The sequence below is a fragment of the Ochotona princeps genome, chromosome 1 (genome assembly GCF_030435755.1).
Source record: "Ochotona princeps isolate mOchPri1 chromosome 1, mOchPri1.hap1, whole genome shotgun sequence".
NCBI lineage: Eukaryota > Metazoa > Chordata > Mammalia > Lagomorpha > Ochotonidae > Ochotona > Ochotona princeps.
In genome coordinates, this window is record NC_080832.1 from 116637939 (window position 1) to 116659843 (window position 21905).

Here is a 21905-nt window from a genome sequence, read left to right on the forward strand (position 1 = left end):
TCTCCTTGCACACTCCAGGATCCCATGTGCTGCTGATTCATATCCCGTCTGCTCCACTTCCCATCCAGTTCCCTCCTTAGGGCCTGGGAAAGCAGTTGAGGATAGCCCAAAGCTTTGGGACTTTTCACCCATGTGGGATACCCAGAACAAGCCCCAGGCTCCTGGCTTTGGATCAGTTCAGCTCCAGGCTTTGAGGTTGCTTAGGTAGTGAACTGGCAGATGGAAGATGTTTCCCTGCTTATCACCTCTCTGCAGATCTGTGCCGTCAGGAAAGGGTCTGACACCCTCAGTGTCAGTCATCATTCTCCACATGAAATCAAGAGCAAGTGGTTACGGGCCCGGCGGCATGGCCTAGCGGCTAAAGTCCTCGCCTTGAATGCCCCGGGATCCCATATGGGTGCCGGTTCTAATCCTGGCAGCTCCACTTCCCATCCAGCTCCCTGCTTGTGGCCTGGGAAGGCAGTCAAGGACGGCCCAATGCATTGGGACCCTGCACCTGCGTGGGAGACCCGGAAGAGGTTCCGGGTTCCCGGCTTCGGATCGACGTGCACCGGCCCGTTGTGGCTCACTTGGGGAATGAATCATCGGATAGAATATCTTCCTCTCTGTCTCTCCTCCTCTGTGTATATCTGGCTGTAATAAAATAAATAAATCTTTAAAAAAAAAAAGAGCAAGTGGTTACACATTAGTGATAGAAAACTCACTGCATGACAGTCAAGTCTATTCCAGTGTTAAGTCTAATTTAATTAAAGAAATGTAGACCCTTAAAGTCAGTCCAATTCTGTATGCCAGGATCCTGTATAGACAAGGCCCTGAGCATATCAGTCTAAGTCAACTTCCTCACCTAAGCATTCCTGGGTGGGTGTTTGGTGATTTCAGAGATTGGTTGGACTCACCATGTCGCTTATCAGGAATCTTGGCGCACTTCTGCTGTCTAAGGAGTGGACCTCCTTTTACAATAAACAGTTGCCATTATTCTTTTTTTTTTTAAAACACCTTTATTCGCTTTAAAAACATAAGACTTCTTATACAATAAAGCATAAGCATGTTTCATCTACAAAGTCAGAATATCTTCCTCATGGAACACACAGGAAGAAAGGAAAAACACACACATGGCAAAGTAGTCACAGATTACCTCTAAAATAATTAAGACTTTCGGCCAGAAAAATTAATCTTTTGAAAACAAAAGTATAACAATAACAAAAAGCCATTATTGCCATTATTCTTATTGTTCATCTGAGCCTCATCCCTTGTCCTTGCCTTCCTACTCTCTGCTCCCACAAACAGCACAAAGTGGAAGGCATTTGGAGAACAGCTCAGGGCCCACCTTGCCTTGGAGCAGCTCAGGACATCCTCTCTGCAAGGGGTGCAGTGAGCCCAGTGCACACAGCTGCAACGCCAGGGCAGGACAGTCTGTGAGAGAGCTGGGAAGTTCTTGCTGTTACACTCAGGTGTGCTAGATGGAGTCCAAAGAAGTGGATGTGGCACAGCTGCAGTGTGGTGCTCAGGAGTGCTGCCTACCCCCAGGACCACCTAGGTTTGAGCACTTTTCCCTCCCCAGCACGACCATGGAACCCTGGACAAGTTTGCATTCACAGTGTGCTGGAGAGGATGATGCTTTATGGATGCTGAGGGTCATTTGAGCTCATGCACGTGAGGTATTTGTAGTGTGGGCAAGTGCATCATGTTTGAGGGCAGGAGCTGAGGCTTGATGGTTCCAGGTAGCTCTTGGTGCAACAGCACTGTGGCTGACCTGACATGAGGCTGCCTGCTGACCTGTGTGGTAGGTAGCAAGGCCCGTTGATCCCATGCAGCATTTAACCCATGCGGAAGCTCTAGCCAATCTGGCTCAGCACCTTTAGCCAGCCCCCCGAGGGGAGAGCCCATGCTGCCCACTCTGCCAACCTGACAGACCAGCCTACTTTCTCCAATCCTGCCTTCTGGGACCCCAGCATTTTCATGTTACAGGAAACCAAAAGATCTGCATATCTCAATGCAGACCAGCACCTGCTGGACATGTCCGATACAGCTGCAGATGTTTTATATATATGTAGATATACACAGATGCATATGTATATATATATACAGAAATGTCATAACATCATGTCATTATAATTACTATAGGGGGAAATTCCATTCCCATCATGTACTTACACTATGACACATATTGTTAAAAAATGCTTATTTATGTTAATTGGAAAGCTGCTTTTCACAGAGAGGAGAGACAGAGAGAAAGAGAGAATCTTCCATTTGCTTGTTCATTTCCCAAATGGCCACAATGGCCAGAGCTGAGCTGATCTGAAGCCAGGAGGCAGGAGCTTCTTTTAGGTCTCCCATGTGGGTGCAAGGTCCCAAGATTTGGGCCACCCCCTTCTGTTTTCCTAGACCACAACTAGGGAGCTGGATTGGAAGTGGGGCAGTTGGGACACAAACTGTGCCTATATGGGATCCTGGCACTTGCAGGGGGAGGATTAGACAATGAGTCATCACCCTGGGCCCACTACACTTCTTAGATACCCCCAAAAAAAGGGTGTAGAGATGTGGACACACAAGCTCCATGCCAAATCTCTACAATTTGAATATTCAGTTAGGCCTCTTCCTGTACACCACATTATGCCTCCTAATACTATAAAAAGACAGCTTGAACTTTGTTAAGGTCTTTTGTGCTTTAGCTTTTTACTCCTTGTCTTTGAAACCTTTTTAGAGACATTCATTCTCTGCAGCTTGCCTACACATCTCTGTTTCAAAGTCAGAATCACACAAAAAGAGTGAAACCGAGAGAGAGACTGAGAGAGAACTTCCGTGCTCTGGTTCACTCCCCAGGTGGTCACAACAGCCAGAGAAGGGCCCAGATGAAGCCCAGAATCAGAGGCAGAAGCACTTGAGCCAACTTCTGCTGATACCCCAGGCCATTAGCAGAGAGCTGGATCAGAAGTGGAGCAGCAGGAAGATGAACCTTTACCTATATGGGATGCTGGTGTTGCAGATGGCAGGTTTAAGCACAACACCACAATGTGGGGCCCTGACACTCATATCCTGAGTGTTCACTTTTCCTTTGCTTTAAGTAAATACTGCTTCCTGCATCTCTTGATGTCTCCACCTTAAACACTTTCATACATGAATGGAGAGCTTGGAGTGAGTCCAGAATGGCCTGTTGTCCACCACACTTAGACAACCCTGGTAGGGATGGTGTTGTGGGGCAGAGAGTGAAGCCACCCCTTGAGGCCAGCATCCCATATCAGAGTGCCAGTTCAAGTCCTGGCTCCTTCATTTCTGATCCAACTTGGGAAGGCAACAAATACTTGGGTCCCTGACACTCACAAAGGAGACCAAGATGGAGTTCCTGGATTCTGGTTTTGGCCCAGCTGAGATAGGCATTTGGGGAGTGAATTGGTGAGTGGAAAATCTCTAAGTTGCTCTGCCTTTCAAGTAAATACATACATACATACATACATACACACACAAGCATTCAAAGAAAGCATATACTTGACATTTAATCTATATTCTACCATTTGGGCTCTCATGGCTGGAGGGAACATAGTGGGAGGAGAGGCTGATGATTCAGGTTATCCTTGTAGGCTCCAAAGCCTGGTGCTGGGACCAGAGAAGGTGAGACTTCCACTGAGAAAGGACACTCAGCCCTTGTGTGGGGAAGCATTGGAGGGTGAGAATGTTGAGGGTGAGGACTGGGGGGCAGGTTGGAGAGGATCCAGCTAGGAGATGTCACCTGTCATCTCTCTCCCTCCTTAATAGCTCCTCTCCCATGGCAGGCCATGTCCCGTGTCACACTGCATCTTGGTACCCAGAGGCACAACTGGAGAAGGAATTGCAGGGCACACCCTCCACTGAGGTCATAGTGGCTGGGCCATGATGGACCCTCCTGGGAGAGGTGACCTGTGGCATCTGGAGGACACAAGGGACTCTGCCTTTATCTTTTGTGGTCACAGCTTCTGTCAGTTCAGCATCACCGAGTGTAACTCTCAGATCCACAGGGTGCCATTTGCTATCTGTCCCTCAGGAAACCAGGGGAGGGGAACACTGGGCCCAGGTAGATTCTGGTGTTTGTTCTCCATCTTCTAATTCGCAGACCCAGCTGGGCAAATGCAGCACAGAAGTGTTATTTCGTGAACTGCACAGGTGAGGGCCCTTTCCTGTCTCCAGCAGGCCCAGCAGACCCCAGGTGTGCTTCGTAAAGCTCCCACAGGTCACAGTGTCACTCAGAGCTGCTGGGAGAAAGACAGTGCTGAGTTCCACCACGCGGGCTGCTGGGAGGAGAAGGCTGCGTCTTCTCGTGGAGCTCGTCCTCCGCTCGAGAGGCCCTCAACTCCCTCGATATGTGATGACAGCAGGAGCAGGTGGCCATGTGGACAGTGTTGCAGGAGAGTAGCCAGAGCTGACAAAGTGGGTGATACGAATGCTCGTGGGGCATCAACATCCTCCCCGCAAAGGCTGGGTCTGAGTTTAGAGCAGCTGAGGGAAGGGAATGTCCTGAGAGAATAAAAAGGCTCCCTGGAACATCGTCTGGTTTATCTTCCCTGCTGTCTGTGAGCCTGTCTGCCCTAGATGATGAGCAGGTGGTGCCAAGAAATCACACCGGAAGAAATCCAAGCTGGCAGGCCATGGTGTCAACTCCTGTGTCCCCTAGTTCCATTTGAGACAGCCTACCATCTGCAGAAAGGGACCTGAGTCCTCCTGTGCTGAAGTCTCACCAACAACATCCTGAGAATTTTAATTTAATTTTCTTATCTCTAATTTGGAAAATAAATGAAGAAGGCATTGTGGCAAATTTGGGTAAAGCTGTTGCCTGCAATTGCAATAGGATCCCAAATAGGTGCCAGATTGTTTTCTAGCTACTCCACTTCCAATCCAGCTACTTGCTTATGGTCTGCGAAAGTGACAGAGGATAGTCCAAATCCCTGGACTCCTGTACCTACATGGGAGACCCTGATGAAGCTTCTGGCTTCTGTCTTCAGCTGGCCTCAGCTCTGGCCATTGTGGCCATTTGGTGAATGAACCAGCAAGTGAAAGAATTTCTCCATCTGTCCTTTCCTGGTGGCAAATCTGCCTTTAAAAAATAAAGTAGGGCTTGGCAGCATGGCCTAGTGGCTAAGGTCCTCGCCTTGATCCCATGTGGCAGCTGGTTCTGGTCCCGGCAGCTCCACTCTCTCTATCTCTCCTCCTCTCGGTGTATCTGACTTTGTAATAAAATGGAATAAATCTTTAAAAAAAAATAAAATAAAGTAGGGCCCAGTGCAGTAGCCTAGTGGCTAAAGTCCTCACCTTGCATTGTGCTGGGATCCCATATGGGCGCCGGTTCTTATCCTGGCTGCTTCACTTTTCTTCTAGCTCCCTGCATGTGATCTGGCAAAGCAATCAAGGATGGCCCAAAGACTTTGGATCCTGCACCTGCATGGGCGACCTGGAGGAAGTGCCGGGCCCTTGGCTTCAGATTGGCCCAGCTCTGGCCATTGTGGCCACTTGGGGAGTGAACCAGTGGATGGAAAATCTTTTTCTCTGTTTCCCCTTCTCTGTGTAAATCTGACTTTCCAATGAAAATGAAGAAATACTTTTAAAAAATAAAAGAAATCTTTTTAAAATATCTTAAAAAGAAAAAAAATGGGCCCAGCACAGTGGCCTAGCAGCTAAAGTCCTCGCCTTGAATGCGCCAGGATCCCATATGGCTGCTGGTTCTAATCCCAGCAGCTCCACTTCCCATCCAGCTCCCTGCTTGTGGTCTGGGAAAGCAGTCGAGGATGGCCCAATGCTTTGGGACCCTGCACCCATGTGGGAGACCTGGAAGAGATTCCTGGCTCCTGGCTTCAGATCGGCACAGCACCGGCCGTTGCGGTCACTTTGGATTTGAGTCATTGGATGGAAGATCTTCCTCTCTGTCTCTCCTCCTCTCTGTATATCTGACTTTGCAATAAAAATAAACACATCTTAAAAAAAGAAGAAAAAAAATGGTGCCAGCCTTGTGATGCAGTGAGTTAATATTCCTCTTGCAATGAGGGCATCCCACTTAAAACCAAAATAAAGAAATCAAAGTAAGAAATTGTATTTCTCCATGTGTGTCATTGTGGATTAAAGAATTCACATTTGTGAGTGAGTGGAGCTATGTCATGTCGTTTATCCGTGATGTGTGTGTGTAGCCGCGTGTGTGTAGGAAAATGCACATGTTGGCCGGCATCTTACTGTTAGTCTGGGAGGTGTAGGTGTGAGGGCAGGGCAGAGGCATGGCTCTGTTTCCGTGGTAACACAGATGAGGGAATCTGTGCAGGACCCACATGGTCCTGTAAAGCAGAAGGCTGGCTCTGCTGCAGGGGCCTCTGGGTGTGGTTCAGGCCTGGGTTTCAGGGACCCTTGCTCTGAGAGGGGCCCTGAATGGAGACAGAGCTGGGGTGAGCAGCAGGGTGGGGGCAGGGCCTGGGGTCTTGGTGATGAAGAGGTGGGGGCTCAATGCTTGGCTGACCACTGTAGAGGCAGTGGAACTCAGTGAGTGAGCAAAGAATGATGTGGACTTCCAGGGAGTAGCCCAGAAGCTGCCATTGTTGCTTCAGCCTGTGTGAGCTGGGAGGGGTCTCTGTCCTTCCTGCCCCTTGGAGACAGGCACCATCCAGCCCAGGCAGTGGTGGCAGAAAGCTTCAGGGTCCCCTGTGGTGAGGCCTGAATTGAGTTGGGAGCTCTGCCTGAGGCAGGAGTGGATCAGGGCCTGCTATGAGCAAAAGAGGATGAGTGGCCTTCGGTGGTCTCCCTGGTTGGGTCCCTGGGGTCCAGGAAAGGAGTGAGGGGAGAGTTTGTTTAGGCACCATGCAAGAGGTGCCTCAAGGCTGTTGTCTCTCCCAACAACAGCTGCATGTTAGATATTGCTACACCCTGAGTTTGACCTCAAATATCACTTGTGTTACTGAGCTGTCATCAGCCATAAAACCATCACGTGCTTCAACGTTTTGGTTTTATTTGAATCAAACTTGGCAATGCCTATATTTGAAAGAGTTAAATATTCTTCAAGATTTCTATTGAGAAGCTGACATTGTGATACAACATGTAATGCTGCTACCAGGAATGCCAGTGCCCCACGTGGCCGTTGAACAGAGTCCTGTGTGCTCCGCTTCTCAGTCAGTCTGGAAGAGCATCACAAGCTGGCCTGACTGCTGGGGCCCCTCAACCCACCAAGGAGAAGGAGAAAGCTCTGGATCGTGCTTTGGCCTGACTTTGTGACCATCTGGGAAGCGAACCAGCAGCTTGAAAATCTCTAACTGCCTCTTCCCTCTCTGTCTTTCATATAAAAGATAAAGCTTCTCATGGCAAGCAGTACCCTTTGTGTCTTCTCAGTTTCTGCTTTCCCACTGGCCACTGCTCCCAACACCTGAGCTGAGCTTAGCCTTGGCTCCCTGTCTCACACTCAGTGTCTTTCTAAGAGCCCCTGAGTGTCCATCCGCAGCCATCATGGACTCCCAGAGTCCGTCATCAGCAGGAAGCCCACTTAGCCTGCAGCCCATGCTGTGCTATCCTTGGTTATCCTCATCTTCACTTTCTGGGTCAGGATTCCCCCTTTTGGTCACGCTGACTGTGCAGGTGGGGGACTGTGCAACCTCAGCTGCTCTCTCAGGTTGTCAGAACTCCCAGCATGTGGAGGTGATCTGAGTAGCCTGGTTAGTTCCAGGCTCAGGAATCGCTAGAGGAGGAAGGGAAAAGAAAGATGCGCATGGTCCTGCTGAGGTTCTGCCTCTTATTGGCATGTCCCTTGGTGATGTGAGAGTGCTGCTGTCCAGAGCACTGCCTGAACAGATGCATGTTGGTTCCTGTGCTGTGGGCTAGACGGGCCCCTAGTGGGGCACTGGCAGGTGCATGGGTTCTGATACCCCAGGTATCAGTGCTGGGGACTCTGGGGAGGAGTCTTGGTCTCACACGTAGATGAAAGTGAGAGGAAAACCCCTCTCAGCCCAAGCTCTTTTAGGAGGGCCCCAATCCCACCTGTGAGCATCCTGGGCTCGTCATCCACTTATCTCAATAAGACTCCCCACTTAAACTTATCGCATTGGGATAGTTTTTTTTTTTTTTTTTAAATAAGTAATTGGTATTTGAGAGAAGAGTTACAGAAAGACAAGGAGAGTCAGAGAGCTCTTCTATTCACTGTTCAATCCCCACATGGATGGGACAAGCTGGCAGCTGGTCTAAACTGAATTCAGGAACTCAGAGTTCCAATTGGGTCTCCCACATAGCTGTAAGGGGCCCAACACTTGGGCCATCTTCTGCTGCTTTCCCAGGCACATTAGCAAGGAGCTGGATCAGAAGAGCAGCCAGAATGTGAATCAGTTTTCTGCTGTGAAACATTAGCTTCACATGTAGGAGCTTAACTCCCCGAGTCAAACCTCCTTTTCCTGGGAATTTCTCATCTCTTGAATGATCCTTTGCAGTTGTAAGATATCAGCCAATCAATGTTTGTTGCTGCTTAGTTGTTACCAACATCCTTTTATGTCCTTTGTTGCATCCACACTCAACCACAAAAACAGAATGTTGCACTCATCACAAATTTTATTATAATGAGAGGTAAGGCAACCAACAGACCAACTGGGACCAACACCCCTTAACAGAGTACAGCCCCAAACAGCACATTCATAGGGTTTTTATGAGGCAGTTTACAAAAGCTTGTTGTGGTTGGACAACATGTGCCTGGCTCTTCTGGGTCTAGTATTCAAGATAACCAGACTTAGGCCTTGAAGTCACCTGTGAGATAACCGGACTCAGACTTTGATTTCCTGTATACTGAGAACCATCCATGCTGAAGATCATGTAGACGGCTCGACCTGTGAGCTCACAGAGTCGCACATAGTTTCACAGCTGAGCAAGCAAAGCACAAGTTACAAAAAAAAAAAAAAAAGTATTGCAATTAACAATGTCATGTTAACTCCATTTTGTTTTCAACTTTGTTTCCCCCTCTTCTAGGCACTAATCAAATCCTTGATTTAACTATAGCATAGTCTCTTAGAGGTGTGTAACTTGCTTTTTTTGTAAAAAATTAATTTTTGATACTTTTTACATGTTTGATTAGGGTGCAAAGGGTCAAGGGCTAGAGGAAAGTGGGTGAGACCATTGTTTTCATATTCTCTTTTTTCCTTCCTGTATCTGGAGGAAGAGGAGAGAGAAGGGGAGAAGCCACACCCAGCCTCCCAACCATCTCAGGGTCCCCAACGTAGGGCATGCTCTGAGGGCATTACTCAAGTGGTTTTGATAGTTCAAGTGTTCTCAATTGCTGCCAATCTCACCATTCCAAACACAATGAAGTCTCTCCAGACTTGACTGGCTGACTTAGTCCACCTTAAAAGACTGCTTGCCCAGTATATACTGCCAATACTTGCCTGGGGTAGTTGATTGATTTGTTCTGTCCTCTATCTTCTGTTATGATACCAGGTGTCCTCTACAGGATCCAGTGTACTGCCACATCCTCCATGTGCACCTGGATATGCTGTCCACCACTCCGTCTAAGCCACTGAGGAGGCTCAGCTTTGTAACACGCATTCCACTGTTAGACCATGTAATTTTCTCTAAGGTTGGAGTTCTGAGTCCAGTGGTTCAGTTGTGGGGGATTTTCAAAGAACTTCATCTGATATGATTCTTGTGTGTGCATGCCAATACAGGATCTGGCACAGTCTGTCGCCCAAATCGGCCTACAGGCACACTGTTAGTTGCAGTTGCTGGGTCAGTTGACTCCAGCCCTGTCTTCTACGCAAGCCAATGGGTGTTTCAGTCCAGTCTGTTCTTGCCCATCGCACAATCGGCCCCCACACCAAACAGTGGGAGTTGTAACCTAGTCTGAACAATCTACAATAACCCCAACAGGCTTTTAAGATTGCTAGAGTCCAGCTCCTGCCAAGTTCGGATATTGGGAAGGGTGCGTGGAGTTGGCGATAAAGAAAGACACGGACACTGTCACTTCGTGTGCTCTTGCAACAGCTCAAGAAGCTGTCCTTTTTTTTATTTACTCAGACACCTCACAAACTTCTACACAAACAACTAATTGCTCTATTTTTACTTCAAGACTAAGAGGGCCTGTAGACATTTGGTCATTCCGTCTGCACTTCAGGGCTAAGCAGGTGCCCCAAAAGCGAATTCTGCAAAATACTGTATTCAGGGCCCGGCGGCGTGGCCTAGTGGCTAAAGTCCTCTCCTTGAATGCCCCGGGATCCCATATGGGCGCCGGTTCTAATCCTGGCAGCTCCACTTCCCATCCAGCTCCCTGCTTGTGGCCTGGGAAAGCAGTCAAGGACGGCCCAAAGCCTTGGGACCCTGCACCCATGTGGGAGACCCGGAAGAGGTTCCTGGTTCCTGGCATCGGATCAGCACGCACCGGCCCGTTGCGGCCACTTGGGGAGTGAAACATTGGATCGAAGATCTTCCTCTCTGTCCCTCCTCCTCTCTGTATATCCAGCTTTCCAATAATAATAAAAATCTTAAAAAAAAAATACTGTATTCATATTCTTCAAAGCAAGCCATTATTTGTTCTTCAGTAGTAGCCATGGAGAGACAGCCAGGACTCCAAGGCCAAGGCATATGCGATTACCTGCTAATCAGTAATACATTCCTACCACATTTCTATTTCTACAATTTACCCATTATTTAATGGGAAAATAGGTTACAAGGGAAAAAACACAAAAATCCAAGACAAAAATTTCTTTTTAAAATCTTTCTTGTTTAATTTTTTTAAAAGATTTATTCATTTTATTACAACCAGATATACAGAGAGGAGGAGAGACAGAGAGGAAGATCTTCTGTCTAATGATTCACTCCCCAAGTGAGCCACAATGGGCCGATGCGCGCCGATCCGAAGCCGGGAACCTGGAACCTCTTCCAGGTCTCCCACGCGGGTGCAGTGTCCCAATGTCTTGGGCCATCCTCAACTGCTTTCCCAGGCCACAAGCAGGGAGCTGGATGGGAAATGGAGCTGCCGGGATTAGAACCGGTGCCCATATGGGATCCCGGGGCTTTCAAGGCGAGGACTTTTTAGCCGCTAGGCCACTGTGCCGGGCCCAAATTTTTTTTTTTTTTTTTTTTTTTTTTAATTACAAAGTCAGCTATACAGAGAAGAGGAGGGAGGAGAGACAGAAAGGAAGATCTTCCGTCCATTGATTTACTCCCCAAGTGAGTGCAGCGGCTGGTGCTTTGCTGATCCGGAGCCAGGAGACAGGAACTTCCTCCAGGTCTCCCACACAGGTGCAGGGTCCCAAGGCTTTGGGCCATCCTCGACTGCTTTCCCAGGCCACAAGCAGCGAGCTGGATGGGAAGCGGGGCTGCTGGGATTAGAACTGACGCCCATATGGGATCCCGGTGCGTTCAAGGCGAGGACCTTAATCACTACACTATCGCGCCGGACCCAACACACTCAGATGTCTTCGCAGGAAGGGAAGGCAAGGCTTTTTGAAGACACAGAGGTGGAGACTTGAGCAAGACTTGAATAGTTCAGTCCCAAACAAGACAGTTGTCTCAAGCTACAGAAACAAGGTGAAAAATTCAAGTCACTACACACGGGGACATGAACAGCATTGCACACTTTGAAAATGCACAGATGTGAGGAATCCCCCAGTTGCTCTGTTTCCCTCTGTCATGCCCTCTCTTCTCTCCAGGCCCTTCAGGTGTCACCTTTCAAGCTGTGAGAGAGCAGTCAGAGCCCTGGGCACTGTCCCCACCTGGGAGAACCAATCAGGACTTGGTGAGAGCCCCAGGGGTGTAGCTGAGGGAGGAGCTACAGGTGGGCAGGGCAGCTTCTCCATGGGCATCTGACCATGGCAAGGGTCTTGGGGACTCCCCCATCCCCAAACACATCCCAGTGCTTACCTGCAGCCTTAGTATAGCTCCCTCCTTTTCCACCTGTGACAGAAAAGAACTATGAGAGGCAGGGAGAAGGCAGGAGCTGAGGACCTGCCCACAGGAAGTACAGAGGACTGGCTCATCTCAGAGAAGCTTCTAGAACTGTGGCTGTAGACCCAGAAAAGGGTCAGGAGGTGCCTCTCCTGGAGGCGTGTCCTCAGCTGGGATCTCCCCCTGGCCTGGGGCTGCTGGAACTCAGGTCCCTGTGAGCAGAGTCATCCCCGTGGAGTGTTTGTTCTCCACCTTCACTCAAGCTTCATACCACAGCCAGTGTGAGCACCTGGGGCTCAGCTAGGGGTGCAGGTGTGTGTGCACAGTGCTTTCCAGGAATGAGGTAGGGGGACCTTTTCTCTGGCGGACAGCAGACTCAGACCCAGCCCTCACCCAGCCCTACCTGAGCGCTTTCTCTTTATCATCACAACAGCGACCAAAGCTCCAATGAGCACAGCTGCCAGGAGGACCAGGGTAATGATGACTCCCCACATGGGTACAGTGGCCTGAGGAGGCTCTGAGAGGGGAAGGAACAATAAGCGGCTCTGACACCAGCTCTCAGCCCTGCCCCTGCTGAAGGCTCTGCCCCTTCTTGCCCTCCTTACCCCATCTCAGGGTGAGGGGCTCAGGCAGCCCCTCATGCTCCACGTGGCACGTGTATCTCTGCTCCTCTCCAGAAGGCACCAGCACAGCTGCCCACTTCTGGAAGGTTCCATCCCCTGCAGGCCTGGTCTCCACCAGCTCCATGTCCGCGGTCAGGTCCTCCCCATCTCGGTGCCAGGTGAGTGTGATGTCCTTGGGGTAGAAGCCCAGGGCCCAGCACCTCAGGGTGGCCTTCTGGTCAGAGACTGGGTGGTGGGTCACATGTGCTGTGGGAGGGTCTGAGGGAAGAATAAGAAAATTCAGGCCCTTTGTGTTTTTTAAGGGACACTAAAGCTATACCTAGAGGACTATCCTGAGAGTGGACTGGATTCTGGGTAGGGGGCGGGGTACACAACCCAGACCTGGCCTGGTCACAGGCTTCAGGATCATGCCTTGTTCCTGCACTAACTCTAGCGTGGAGGTAAGAAGTCCCAGTGTCCCACAGCTCAGGTCCCCGTGTGGGGTGCGGTGGGATTCCAGTCTTCATTCACATTGGTGGAGGTGAGGAGACTAGGAAAAATCAGATTCAGCTGTTAGACCCCAAGACCCTGAGCTGGGCCGGAGGCCAGGCCTGAGAGAGCAGCATTGCTGGAGAGTCACCAAGGGCTCAGCAGTCTCCCTCTCCACCCTGAGAAGGGTGGGCCCGACAGTCACTCTGAGGAGCAGGGTCTAGCTACCTGGGAGGATTCTACTCTACTTCCCTCTAGCCCTGGGTGGCCACCAGCTAGTGAGGAGTTGGCTGAGGGTCCTGCAAGTCCCACCCACCTGTGCGCTGCAGAGTCTCCTGCCCCATCTCCAGGTATCTGCGCAGCCACTCCACACACTCGCGTTCCAGGTAGGTCCTGTGGTGCTCAGCCTCGCTGGAGCTCTCATATTTGAGCTTGCTCCTCTGGGATGCTGCGTCGGTAGCGGTCCAGGAGCGCAGGTCTTCGTTGAGGGCGATGTAGTCTGTTCCATCATAGGCAAACTGCATGTACCCGCGGAGCAAGCGCCCATTTGCCCCGACCTTACAGCCATACATCCACTGGAGCGTGTGAGAGCCTGGAAAAGGCACGGTGACTTATATCCACTGCTCCCCTGCCTGCTGAAACTGAGAACCGGACTTGTGCAGTGGAGATGGGTTTCTGGATGAAGGTCAAACCCAGAGAATCCTGTGGATTTTGGCCTGTCCATGGAACCCGGGGAGGGATCATGATCTGTGACCCAGGCCCACCAGCACTCACCGGTGTCGCTCTGGTTGTAGTAGCGAAGCAGTGTCTGCAGGTTGGCTCTGAAAGACAACTCGGTGTTCTTGGCGTACCGTGTGTTCCGGTCCCAGTACTCCTGCTCCACCTGCTGTATCCACGGCGCCCGCGGCTCTGTCCTCGGGTTCTCGGCGTCGCTGTCGAAGCGCACGAACTGCGTGTCGTCCACGTAGCCCACAGAGATGAAGCGGGGCTCCCGGAGGCCGGGCCGGGACACAGAGGTGTCGAAATACCTCAGGGAGTGGGAGCCTGGGGGATAGAGGGGCTGACTGTTAGGTCCAAAAGATCCCCAGACTGTGGACAGACAAGTTACACATGCAACAAGGCAAACGCAAAGAGACTTTATTGATAGTTTCATCCAAGACAGTGGAGTCCCGACAAGGACCCCCTTGGTCCTCCTAGGCAGCTTTTATTTCCTCTTACTCAGGTACACCAATCAGCACAGCATGTTCACGTAGTGCAGATCAAATTACACAAAGGACTGTGAGAGCTAAAGCTAAGGGCTTTTTATCTCGGTTACATTTCTCTGGGGCGTGGTTACATTTCTCCTCGTGTGCTGTCAACTTTGGGAAATGAAACTTAGGCCTATTTTCTTACTTAACAGCATAAGTGGTGTTAGTCTTGTCTCTTTACACTTAAGTAAAAGCAATCAGTACAGAAGTAAGATTAGCAGATTATCAATACTCAATTCTAATGTTGCCTAGTATTCAAACACCTTTTTATGACTCATTACCTTTTCCTCATCTACTTCTCACGATTCCATTAAGATCCCTAATCAATCCTTATCATTACTTAAAACTATTCACTAATTTTACAAGACCCTGGCCGACTCTTGTCTCCGAGGTCTGTGGGGCTGGGCTGGGCACTCAGGAAGTGCCAAGACCGCGAAATGCTGTGTGGGTTGGAGAAAGAAGGGTCTTAGATATGGCGAAGGAAACAACACGAGGGGTAGGGGATGTGTGTTCATGGAGAGGCGGCTCCCCGGGGTCCTGTGTCCCCTCCGCGCGCTCCCCTCGCTCCTGCCCTGCAGAGCCGGTCTACCTCGGACCCGCACTCACCCGCCCGGGTCTCGGTCAGGGCCAGGGACCCTGCGAGCAACAGGAGGAGCAGGTTTTGGAGCTCCATTAGAGTCCGAGGAGACTCTGACCCCGAGTCCGGGGAGACGCTGACCCCGAGTCCGAGGAGACTCTGACCCCGAGTCCGGGGAGACGCTGACCCCGAGTCCGGGGAGATGACAATCCTGAGTCCGGGGAGACTCTGAATTCGAGTCCGGGGAGATGACAATCCCGAGTCCGGGGAGACGCTGAATTCGAGTCCGGGGAGATGACGATCTCTAGTCAGGCAGACTGTGACTCCGAGTCCGGGAAGATGACGATCTCTAGTCAGGCAGACTGTGACTCCGAGTCCGGGGAGATGACGATCTCTGGTCAGGCAGACTGTGACTCCGAGTCTGGGGAAATGACGATCTCTAGTCAGGCAGACTGTGACTCCGAGTCTGGGGAAATGACGATCCGAGTAGGGCAGACTCGGATTTCGAGTCCGGTTATACCGATCCCCGTGCGTGCTGAGCTGATTGGCTCTTTTGCAAACTGCTCTCCAATGCGAATGCGGCCAGGGCAAGCAACACCAGTAACGAGGTGGAAAGATCTGCTTAGGGTGTTACTCAAAAGAGAAACTCAAAACCGGTCTGGTGGCCTGGGAGCTCAATGCTTTGTTTTCAAAGCGCCAGGATCCCAAATGGACTCCAGTTCTAATCCCGGCGACCCTGGGAGACCTGGAGGAAGTTCCTGTCTCCTGGCTTGGGATCGGCCGGTCCGTTGTGGTCACTTAAGGGGAAGATCTTCCTTTCTGTATATCTGACTTTGCAATAAAAACAAATCTTTAAAAACAGCAATCTCTTGAGACAGGAACTCTGCAGCGCTCTGCTGGGCACAGAGATCCTGAGGGACAAGCCAGGGCCAAGAGCCTGATCCATCCCCGCGGGTACCGAGAACTATGAGTCGCGCGGACTGTGCAGTTCCGGTTATAATATTCTTGATCTCTGACTATAATAATCGCTGATCCGAAGCCAGGAGCCAGAAACTTTTTCCAGGTCTCCCAAGGCCTTGGGCTGTCCTCGACTGCTTTCCCACAAGCAGGGAGCTGGATGGAAAGTGGGGCTGCTGGATGAGACAGAACCGGCGCCCATCCATATCCCAGCGCGTTCATGGTAAGGATTTGGGTCGCTAGTGCACCCTGCCGGGCGCTCTGGCGCGCGCTCTCTCTTTAAGTTTATTGGAAAGGCAGGGGAGAGACAAAAAGTTCTTGCGTCTACTTGTTCACGCGCCAAATGGCTACAACAGCCAGAATTGAGCAGATCCTCAGTGAGGAGTCAGGAGCTTCTTCCAGCTCTTCCATACAGGTGTGGGGGTCTCAAGGCTTTGGGCCATCTTTTGCCTTCCCAGGCCACAAGCAGGGAGCTGGAGGGAAAGCGGAGCAGCTAGGACATGAACTAGCACCCATATGGGATCCCTGGAGCTTGCAAGGTGAGAATTTAGCCATTTGAGCCATGGCACCATCCACCTTCCCTTTTTTTTTTTTTTTAAGATTTATTTTTATTTGGGCCCAGAGCTGTAGCGTAGTGGCTAAAGTCCTAATCTTGCATGAGGCAGGATCCTGTATGGGCGTCTGTTCTAATCCCAGTAGCCCTGCTTCCCATCCAGTTCCCTGCATGTAGCCTGGGACAGCAGTTAAGGACAGCCCAAAGCCTTGGGAAGCTGCACCTGTGTATGAGACCCGGAAGAAGCTGCAGGCTCCTGGCTTCAGATAAGCTCAGTTCTTGTCATTCTGGCCACTTGGGGAGTGAACCAGCAGACAGAATATCTTTCTCTCTGTATCTGCTTTCTGTAGCTCTGCTTTTCTTTGGTCATCCTTGACTGCTTTCCCAGGCCACAAGCAGGTAGTGGACAGGAAGTGGAGTGCTGGGACATGAACCGGCATCCGTATGGCATCCCTGAGCATGCAAGGGTACTGCACCAAGCCCTAATATAAATAAATCTTAAAGAAAAAAAATGTAAAACACCTTTAAGGGCTGGTGTGTGGCACACTGTGTTGTCACTACCTGTGACACCCACATTCCCCATGGCACTGGCGGCAAACCTACTACTGAAACCAAGAGCTCCTTCCTGGTGTTCCCAGTGGGTGCAGGGGCCAAGGACTTCTGCCTTCCCAATGGTATGCCCATATTGGTTGTTCATCAGATAAATGGCACCATGGTTGATATCCTGTTTGTACTGTTGTGAACAGTGCTGTTATAAACCTGGTAGTGCAGGCATCTCTTTGACACACTGTGTTCACGTCTTTTGGGTACATACCAGTGGGTTTCTGGAGCATACGACCAGTCTATCTCTAGGGTTTTTAAAAAATGCATAATCTTTATTATTTATGTGATATTTCATTTAACATAATTTCCAAGAGGATCTGACTCTAAGATGAGAACAAGAAAACACAGGCTAACTCATCAGAAGAGTTTCTTCTCCCTGTTTGACAACTAACATTTCACAAGTTGAGATTTTACCCACAGATACAGAAAGGAGAAAGGTAACATCAAGGTACAAGAATCAAACTGTGGGTTTGTGCTGTAGCGTAAACACTAACCCTCCACCTGCTAGAGCTAACATCCCATATGGGTGTTGGTTCATGTCCCGATCGTACCACTTCTAATCCAGCTCCCTGCTTATGGCATGGGAAACCAGTGGAAGATGACTCAAGTCCTGGGGCCTCTGCACCCATGTGGGAGACCATCTGGGGAGAGAACCAGTGGGTGAAAGATTTCTCTCTCTCCTTCTCTCTGTAAATCTTTCAAATAAAACAAATCATTAAAAAATATAAGAATCAAAGTGTGAGGTTATCATTAAGTCCTTGCATGGTATATTTTGTCCCAACCTGCAGGACACGACGCTCAAACCCTGAGGGTGGACTGGGAATGCCGGGCTGGTAGCCCCGGGCTGATGGCCCAAGAAACACACGGACACTCGTACTTGGTGGAAAAAGTGCCTCTGTTTATTTTTTTCTCCTCATATATATACCTTCTTCTCTAGGGGAGGGGGAGAAAGGGAGGGGTTTCCTGAGAGTAATTATCTTCACTGAAGCAGGGAAGGAACTAATCAGCTATATTGAAACAGGGGAGGAACTAATTATTTGAACAGGAACAAGGGTGCAGGTTCAATTCTGCTTGCTCTACAGAGGATGTTTCGGCCTAATATCCTGCTTGCTGTAGCCCTGCTTGCAGGCTTTTGCAATGCAACAGGCTGTCAGGTAGGCCAGGTCTAAGGCCCATAAGTCTGTGGCTCCTAACAATATTTGCCACCTTTGTGTGGTTGTAGTAGTAATGACTAATTTTTCCCTTGTCAGGTTCAATTTTTATTTTTTTACATCAGATTTACAGAGAGGAGAGCTATCTTGTGTTTGCTGGTTAACTCCCAATGTGGCCACAAAGAGCGGAGTTGAACTGACTCGAAGCCAAGAGTCTGGAGCTTTTTCTGGGTATCCCACGTGGGTGCAGGCTCCCAAGGCTTTGGGCCATCCTCAGCAGCTTTCCTGGCCCACAAGCAGGGAGCTGGAAGGGAAGTGGAGCAGCCAGGATACAAACTGGCGCCCAGATGCGATCCCGGCAGGTGCAAGGCAAGGACTTCAGCCACTAGGCTATTGTGCTAGGCCCTTTGATGTCATTTTTTTTTAAAGGTAAAAAATCACAGTATGTAAAAACACTGCACTTATTCCTCAAAAACGTTGAAAATAGTGAAGTTTGGAGATTAACTCTTTGAATGCAGGCTGGGACCATGATGCTTACTGATTGAATTTAACTGATTCCAACTTTGGCGACCATTAGTAAACTGGCACAAATAACGTGCAGGCAAACCTTTTCCAGACTGGTAGCATCTCATTCCCGTAATGCCAGCCATGGTCCCAGATGTAGCCTGGTATACCTAAGAGCCCCTTGGGTCCTTAGACAGCTGGTAAGCCCTGAAGAAGAACCCTGCAGCCAGGAGGGCACACTACTTGCTTCTGTGTAGCCAGTAATTCCATCAATAGCAGCCATCACTGAGAGGTCAAAGCCAAAATGATGTAAAGGTACCATCGGCCCAAGTTCCTCTCCCTTGTCCTCTTCTTGCTCTGTGCAGACAGGAGGAGACTCTTGCCAAACCTGTACCAGAACTGCTTTCCCAAAGGCCTGGGCTGCAGGTAGAGAGCACGCAAGTGGTAAATCAAGGAGCTGAGGTACAACCGGAAATGACATGAAGACTCACTGTGCCCTGGGACATGTTTATAATTTGTAAGAAACCTCCACATTATCCAGCACGACTTCCAAGGCTTCCTGTGAATCAGCTGTTTACTGGAAATGCAAGAGCCAAAATAGCTCCTGATAATTTGGAACTTGCACTGTGTGGAATAAGATAGACACTTAACAACACTTTCCTACATAGACGCGAAATTGGTACTGAATTGTGAGGGAAAAAAATTTTTTTAAGAGTTATTTATTTTTATTACAACGTCATATATATATATAGAGAGAGAGAGAGAGGAGAAGAGACAGAGAGATCTTCTGTCTGATGATTCACTCCCCAAGTGAGTGCAATGGCCGGTGCTGTGCTGATCCGGAGCCAGGAGCCAGGAAGTTCCTCCAGGTCTCCCACGCAGTACAGGGTCCCAAGGCTTTGGGCCGTCCTTTCCCAGGCCACAAGCAGGGAGTTGGATGGGAAGCAGGGCTGCCGGGATTAGAACCGGTGCCCATATGGGATCCCGGGGTGTTCAAGGTGAGGACTTGAGCCGCTAGGTCACTGTGCCGGGCCCTGTGAGTGAAAATTTCATGAAAACAATTAACAAGGAGTCACAATAGATCTCCTGACACCATTATCAATTACATATGAAATATATAAGAAAACACAATGGGATTTATGAAACAGAGACACACTTACATGAAATGATAGAATGAGGTCATGGTATTAATATTGTCACAGAATCACATTGTCATTATCATAGAATCTGAGAATCACAGAAATTAAATGATTCAATATATGAATTAGGTTTAATCCATAGTAAAACGGAAAAGTGATTCAAAATAATAGAAACTAAAAGAAATTCCAATATCATGACACAAGTTTCACTTAGAATAGAGAACAGGAAATGATTCATAATAATCAAGAATTTATTTCGTGTTACACATTCATTCTGACCAACTTTTTCTTTTCTTTTTTTTATTAAATAAAGCAAACATTTATTAAATTGTGATAAAAACATTCCATCAAATTACAAAACCTGAGTAAGAAAAACAAACGGCACATGCTTAACTGTAGTTGACATTCAAATGAAATTTGCATTTGACCAACTTTTTTTTAAAGATTTATTTTCATTTTCATTTGGAAGGCAGAGTTGCACAGAGGAGAGACAGATTTTCCATGCAATGGTTCATTTTCCAAATGTCTGCAATAGCTGCACATCAGTTGATTCAAAGCAAGGAGCCAAAAGTTTCCCTGGGGTTTCCCAATGGGTGCAGGGACGCAAGGTCATGAGCCATCTTCCTCTGCTTTTCCAGGCCACAAAGAGGGATCTGGATTGGAAATGGAAAAGCTGGGACTCCAACTGGCATCTATATGGGATGTTGACACCAAAGGCTGAGGCCTCGCCTACTACACCACAGCACCGAATCCTCTGACCAAGTTTCTACCACAGCAGATAAAAACAGACCTACAACAAGACACATTAAAATGACATTTCTGAAAGAAATGTCAAGACATGATTGGTGGTCTAAAAACATGTTAAGTTGCTGAAGTTTTTACCTTTTTATTTTTCATGTTTTCCTCCCTCCCTTAGAACATTACTAGATGGGAAACAAAAGTGATGGAGAAATCAAAAAATTGGGGATACATGGGCTGCAAGCCACAGAGGAATCGGTGTAAGAGACAGGTGAGCCTTCCAAGACCTGTACTGTGCACATCCAAAGTACCTTCTCTCTTTGGGCACAAGGCAAGCCACTCCATCTGTGTGCTGAGTAGAAAGGACTGATCTGCTCTTCCCACAAGCCTCGGTTCCTTTATGAGAAATAGAAACCAGCACAGGTTGCACAATGATAAGAACTTGCTACTAGTGCTAGTTGGAAATAACATGACTAGAGACTGTGGTTCCCAGTGACCTTTTGAGTCATTTGATTGACCTTATGATCAAATGGCATGATGGTAAGGCAACTCCATCATGTGCTGGCTGCATGGCAATTCCCATAACTTCTAAAAATAGGCCCAGAAATGAGTGGTAGTCCAGTCCTATGCCATCCCTTTTACTTTTCATTTTTTCCTCATGACTTTATTTTTTTAACATTTTTTACATAATTGAGAAGGATGCACAGCTATGTGGGTCTCTTATTAGGTGAGGAGGGTCAAGGTATGGAAGAAAGTGTGGGACACGTTTTAATTTTTTTTTCTTCTGTATCTGCCTGGAAGGAAGGTACAATGTCCACTGCTTGTCTACGGCCATACTGCCCTGAACGCGCCCGGTCTCGGATGTCCACTTCTTGCTGTCAAACTACATCAGCACTTAGGGGTGGGTGATGGTCCTTTGGTCTTAGAGACCCTGACATAGGGAAGAATGTTCTGAGGGTGTTACTTGAGAGGTGTTGATAGCCCTGAGACTTATTATCTTTTTTATTCCAGGGTTGAGAAAATTTTTCCAAGAGTCTGTTGTTTCACAAAGTCCATGTTAGTGCAGCCACAGACCCAGAAACTTGTTGTGAAGCTTTATCAGAGTTGTCCAATCTGTTTTGCTTTCCATCCTCTGACAAAGCATTCTTTCCATCCTCTGCTGGCCTAGATTAGCTAACTTTTGTGTCCTCTGTGTACATCTGGACATGCTATCCATCACACAGGCATCAGCAACTGAGGAGGCTCATTTCCGAAACAAGCACTTCAGACTGGACCACACATTTTCCTTGCGGTCAGGGTCTGAAGAAACCTTGCTTGGGGTGACTTCAGACTTGACTCTTGTATGTGCCAGCCAGTTTAGAGTCAGGTGTGGTCTGTCATCTGCACCGGCCAATGCACATATTGGTAGATGCAACTGCCTGGTCTGTTCCTCCTTCCACCCCACATTTCATGTCAATTGATAGGTGCCGCAGCCCAGCCCAACCCAGCC

The 21905-nt window shown here is 48.9% G+C and overlaps 1 protein-coding gene and 1 pseudogene across 12 annotated transcripts in view; both read right to left on the reverse strand.

Annotated features, from left to right (window-relative positions):
• LOC101523895 (patr class I histocompatibility antigen, A-2 alpha chain-like) overlaps positions 1 to 21905 on the reverse strand; it is a 426293-nt gene that overhangs the window by 27081 nt on the left and 377307 nt on the right. Inside the window, exons 1-7 of one of the 12 annotated variants that reach the window (XM_012930807.2) lie at positions 14801 to 14867; positions 13722 to 13991; positions 13264 to 13539; positions 12462 to 12737; positions 12260 to 12373; positions 11833 to 11865; positions 11374 to 11486 (exon numbers count right to left, since the gene is read on the reverse strand). The exons of 5 other annotated variants lie outside the window; for them this stretch is intronic. In XM_012930807.2, coding sequence (XP_012786261.2) covers positions 11482 to 11486; positions 11833 to 11865; positions 12260 to 12373; positions 12462 to 12737; positions 13264 to 13539; positions 13722 to 13991; positions 14801 to 14867 — 1041 coding nt within the window. In that variant the 3' untranslated portion in view covers positions 11374 to 11481. Of the gene's footprint in view, positions 1 to 11373; positions 11487 to 11625; positions 11685 to 11832; positions 11866 to 12257; positions 12374 to 12461; positions 12738 to 13263; positions 13540 to 13721; positions 13992 to 14800; positions 14868 to 21905 lie in introns of those variants that run through there. 6 more of the 12 variants (XM_058666603.1, XM_012930805.2, XM_058666376.1 and 3 more) reach the window with 6 other exon arrangements.
• Positions 18583 to 19192, reverse strand: LOC118758273 (transmembrane protein 14C-like; annotated as a pseudogene).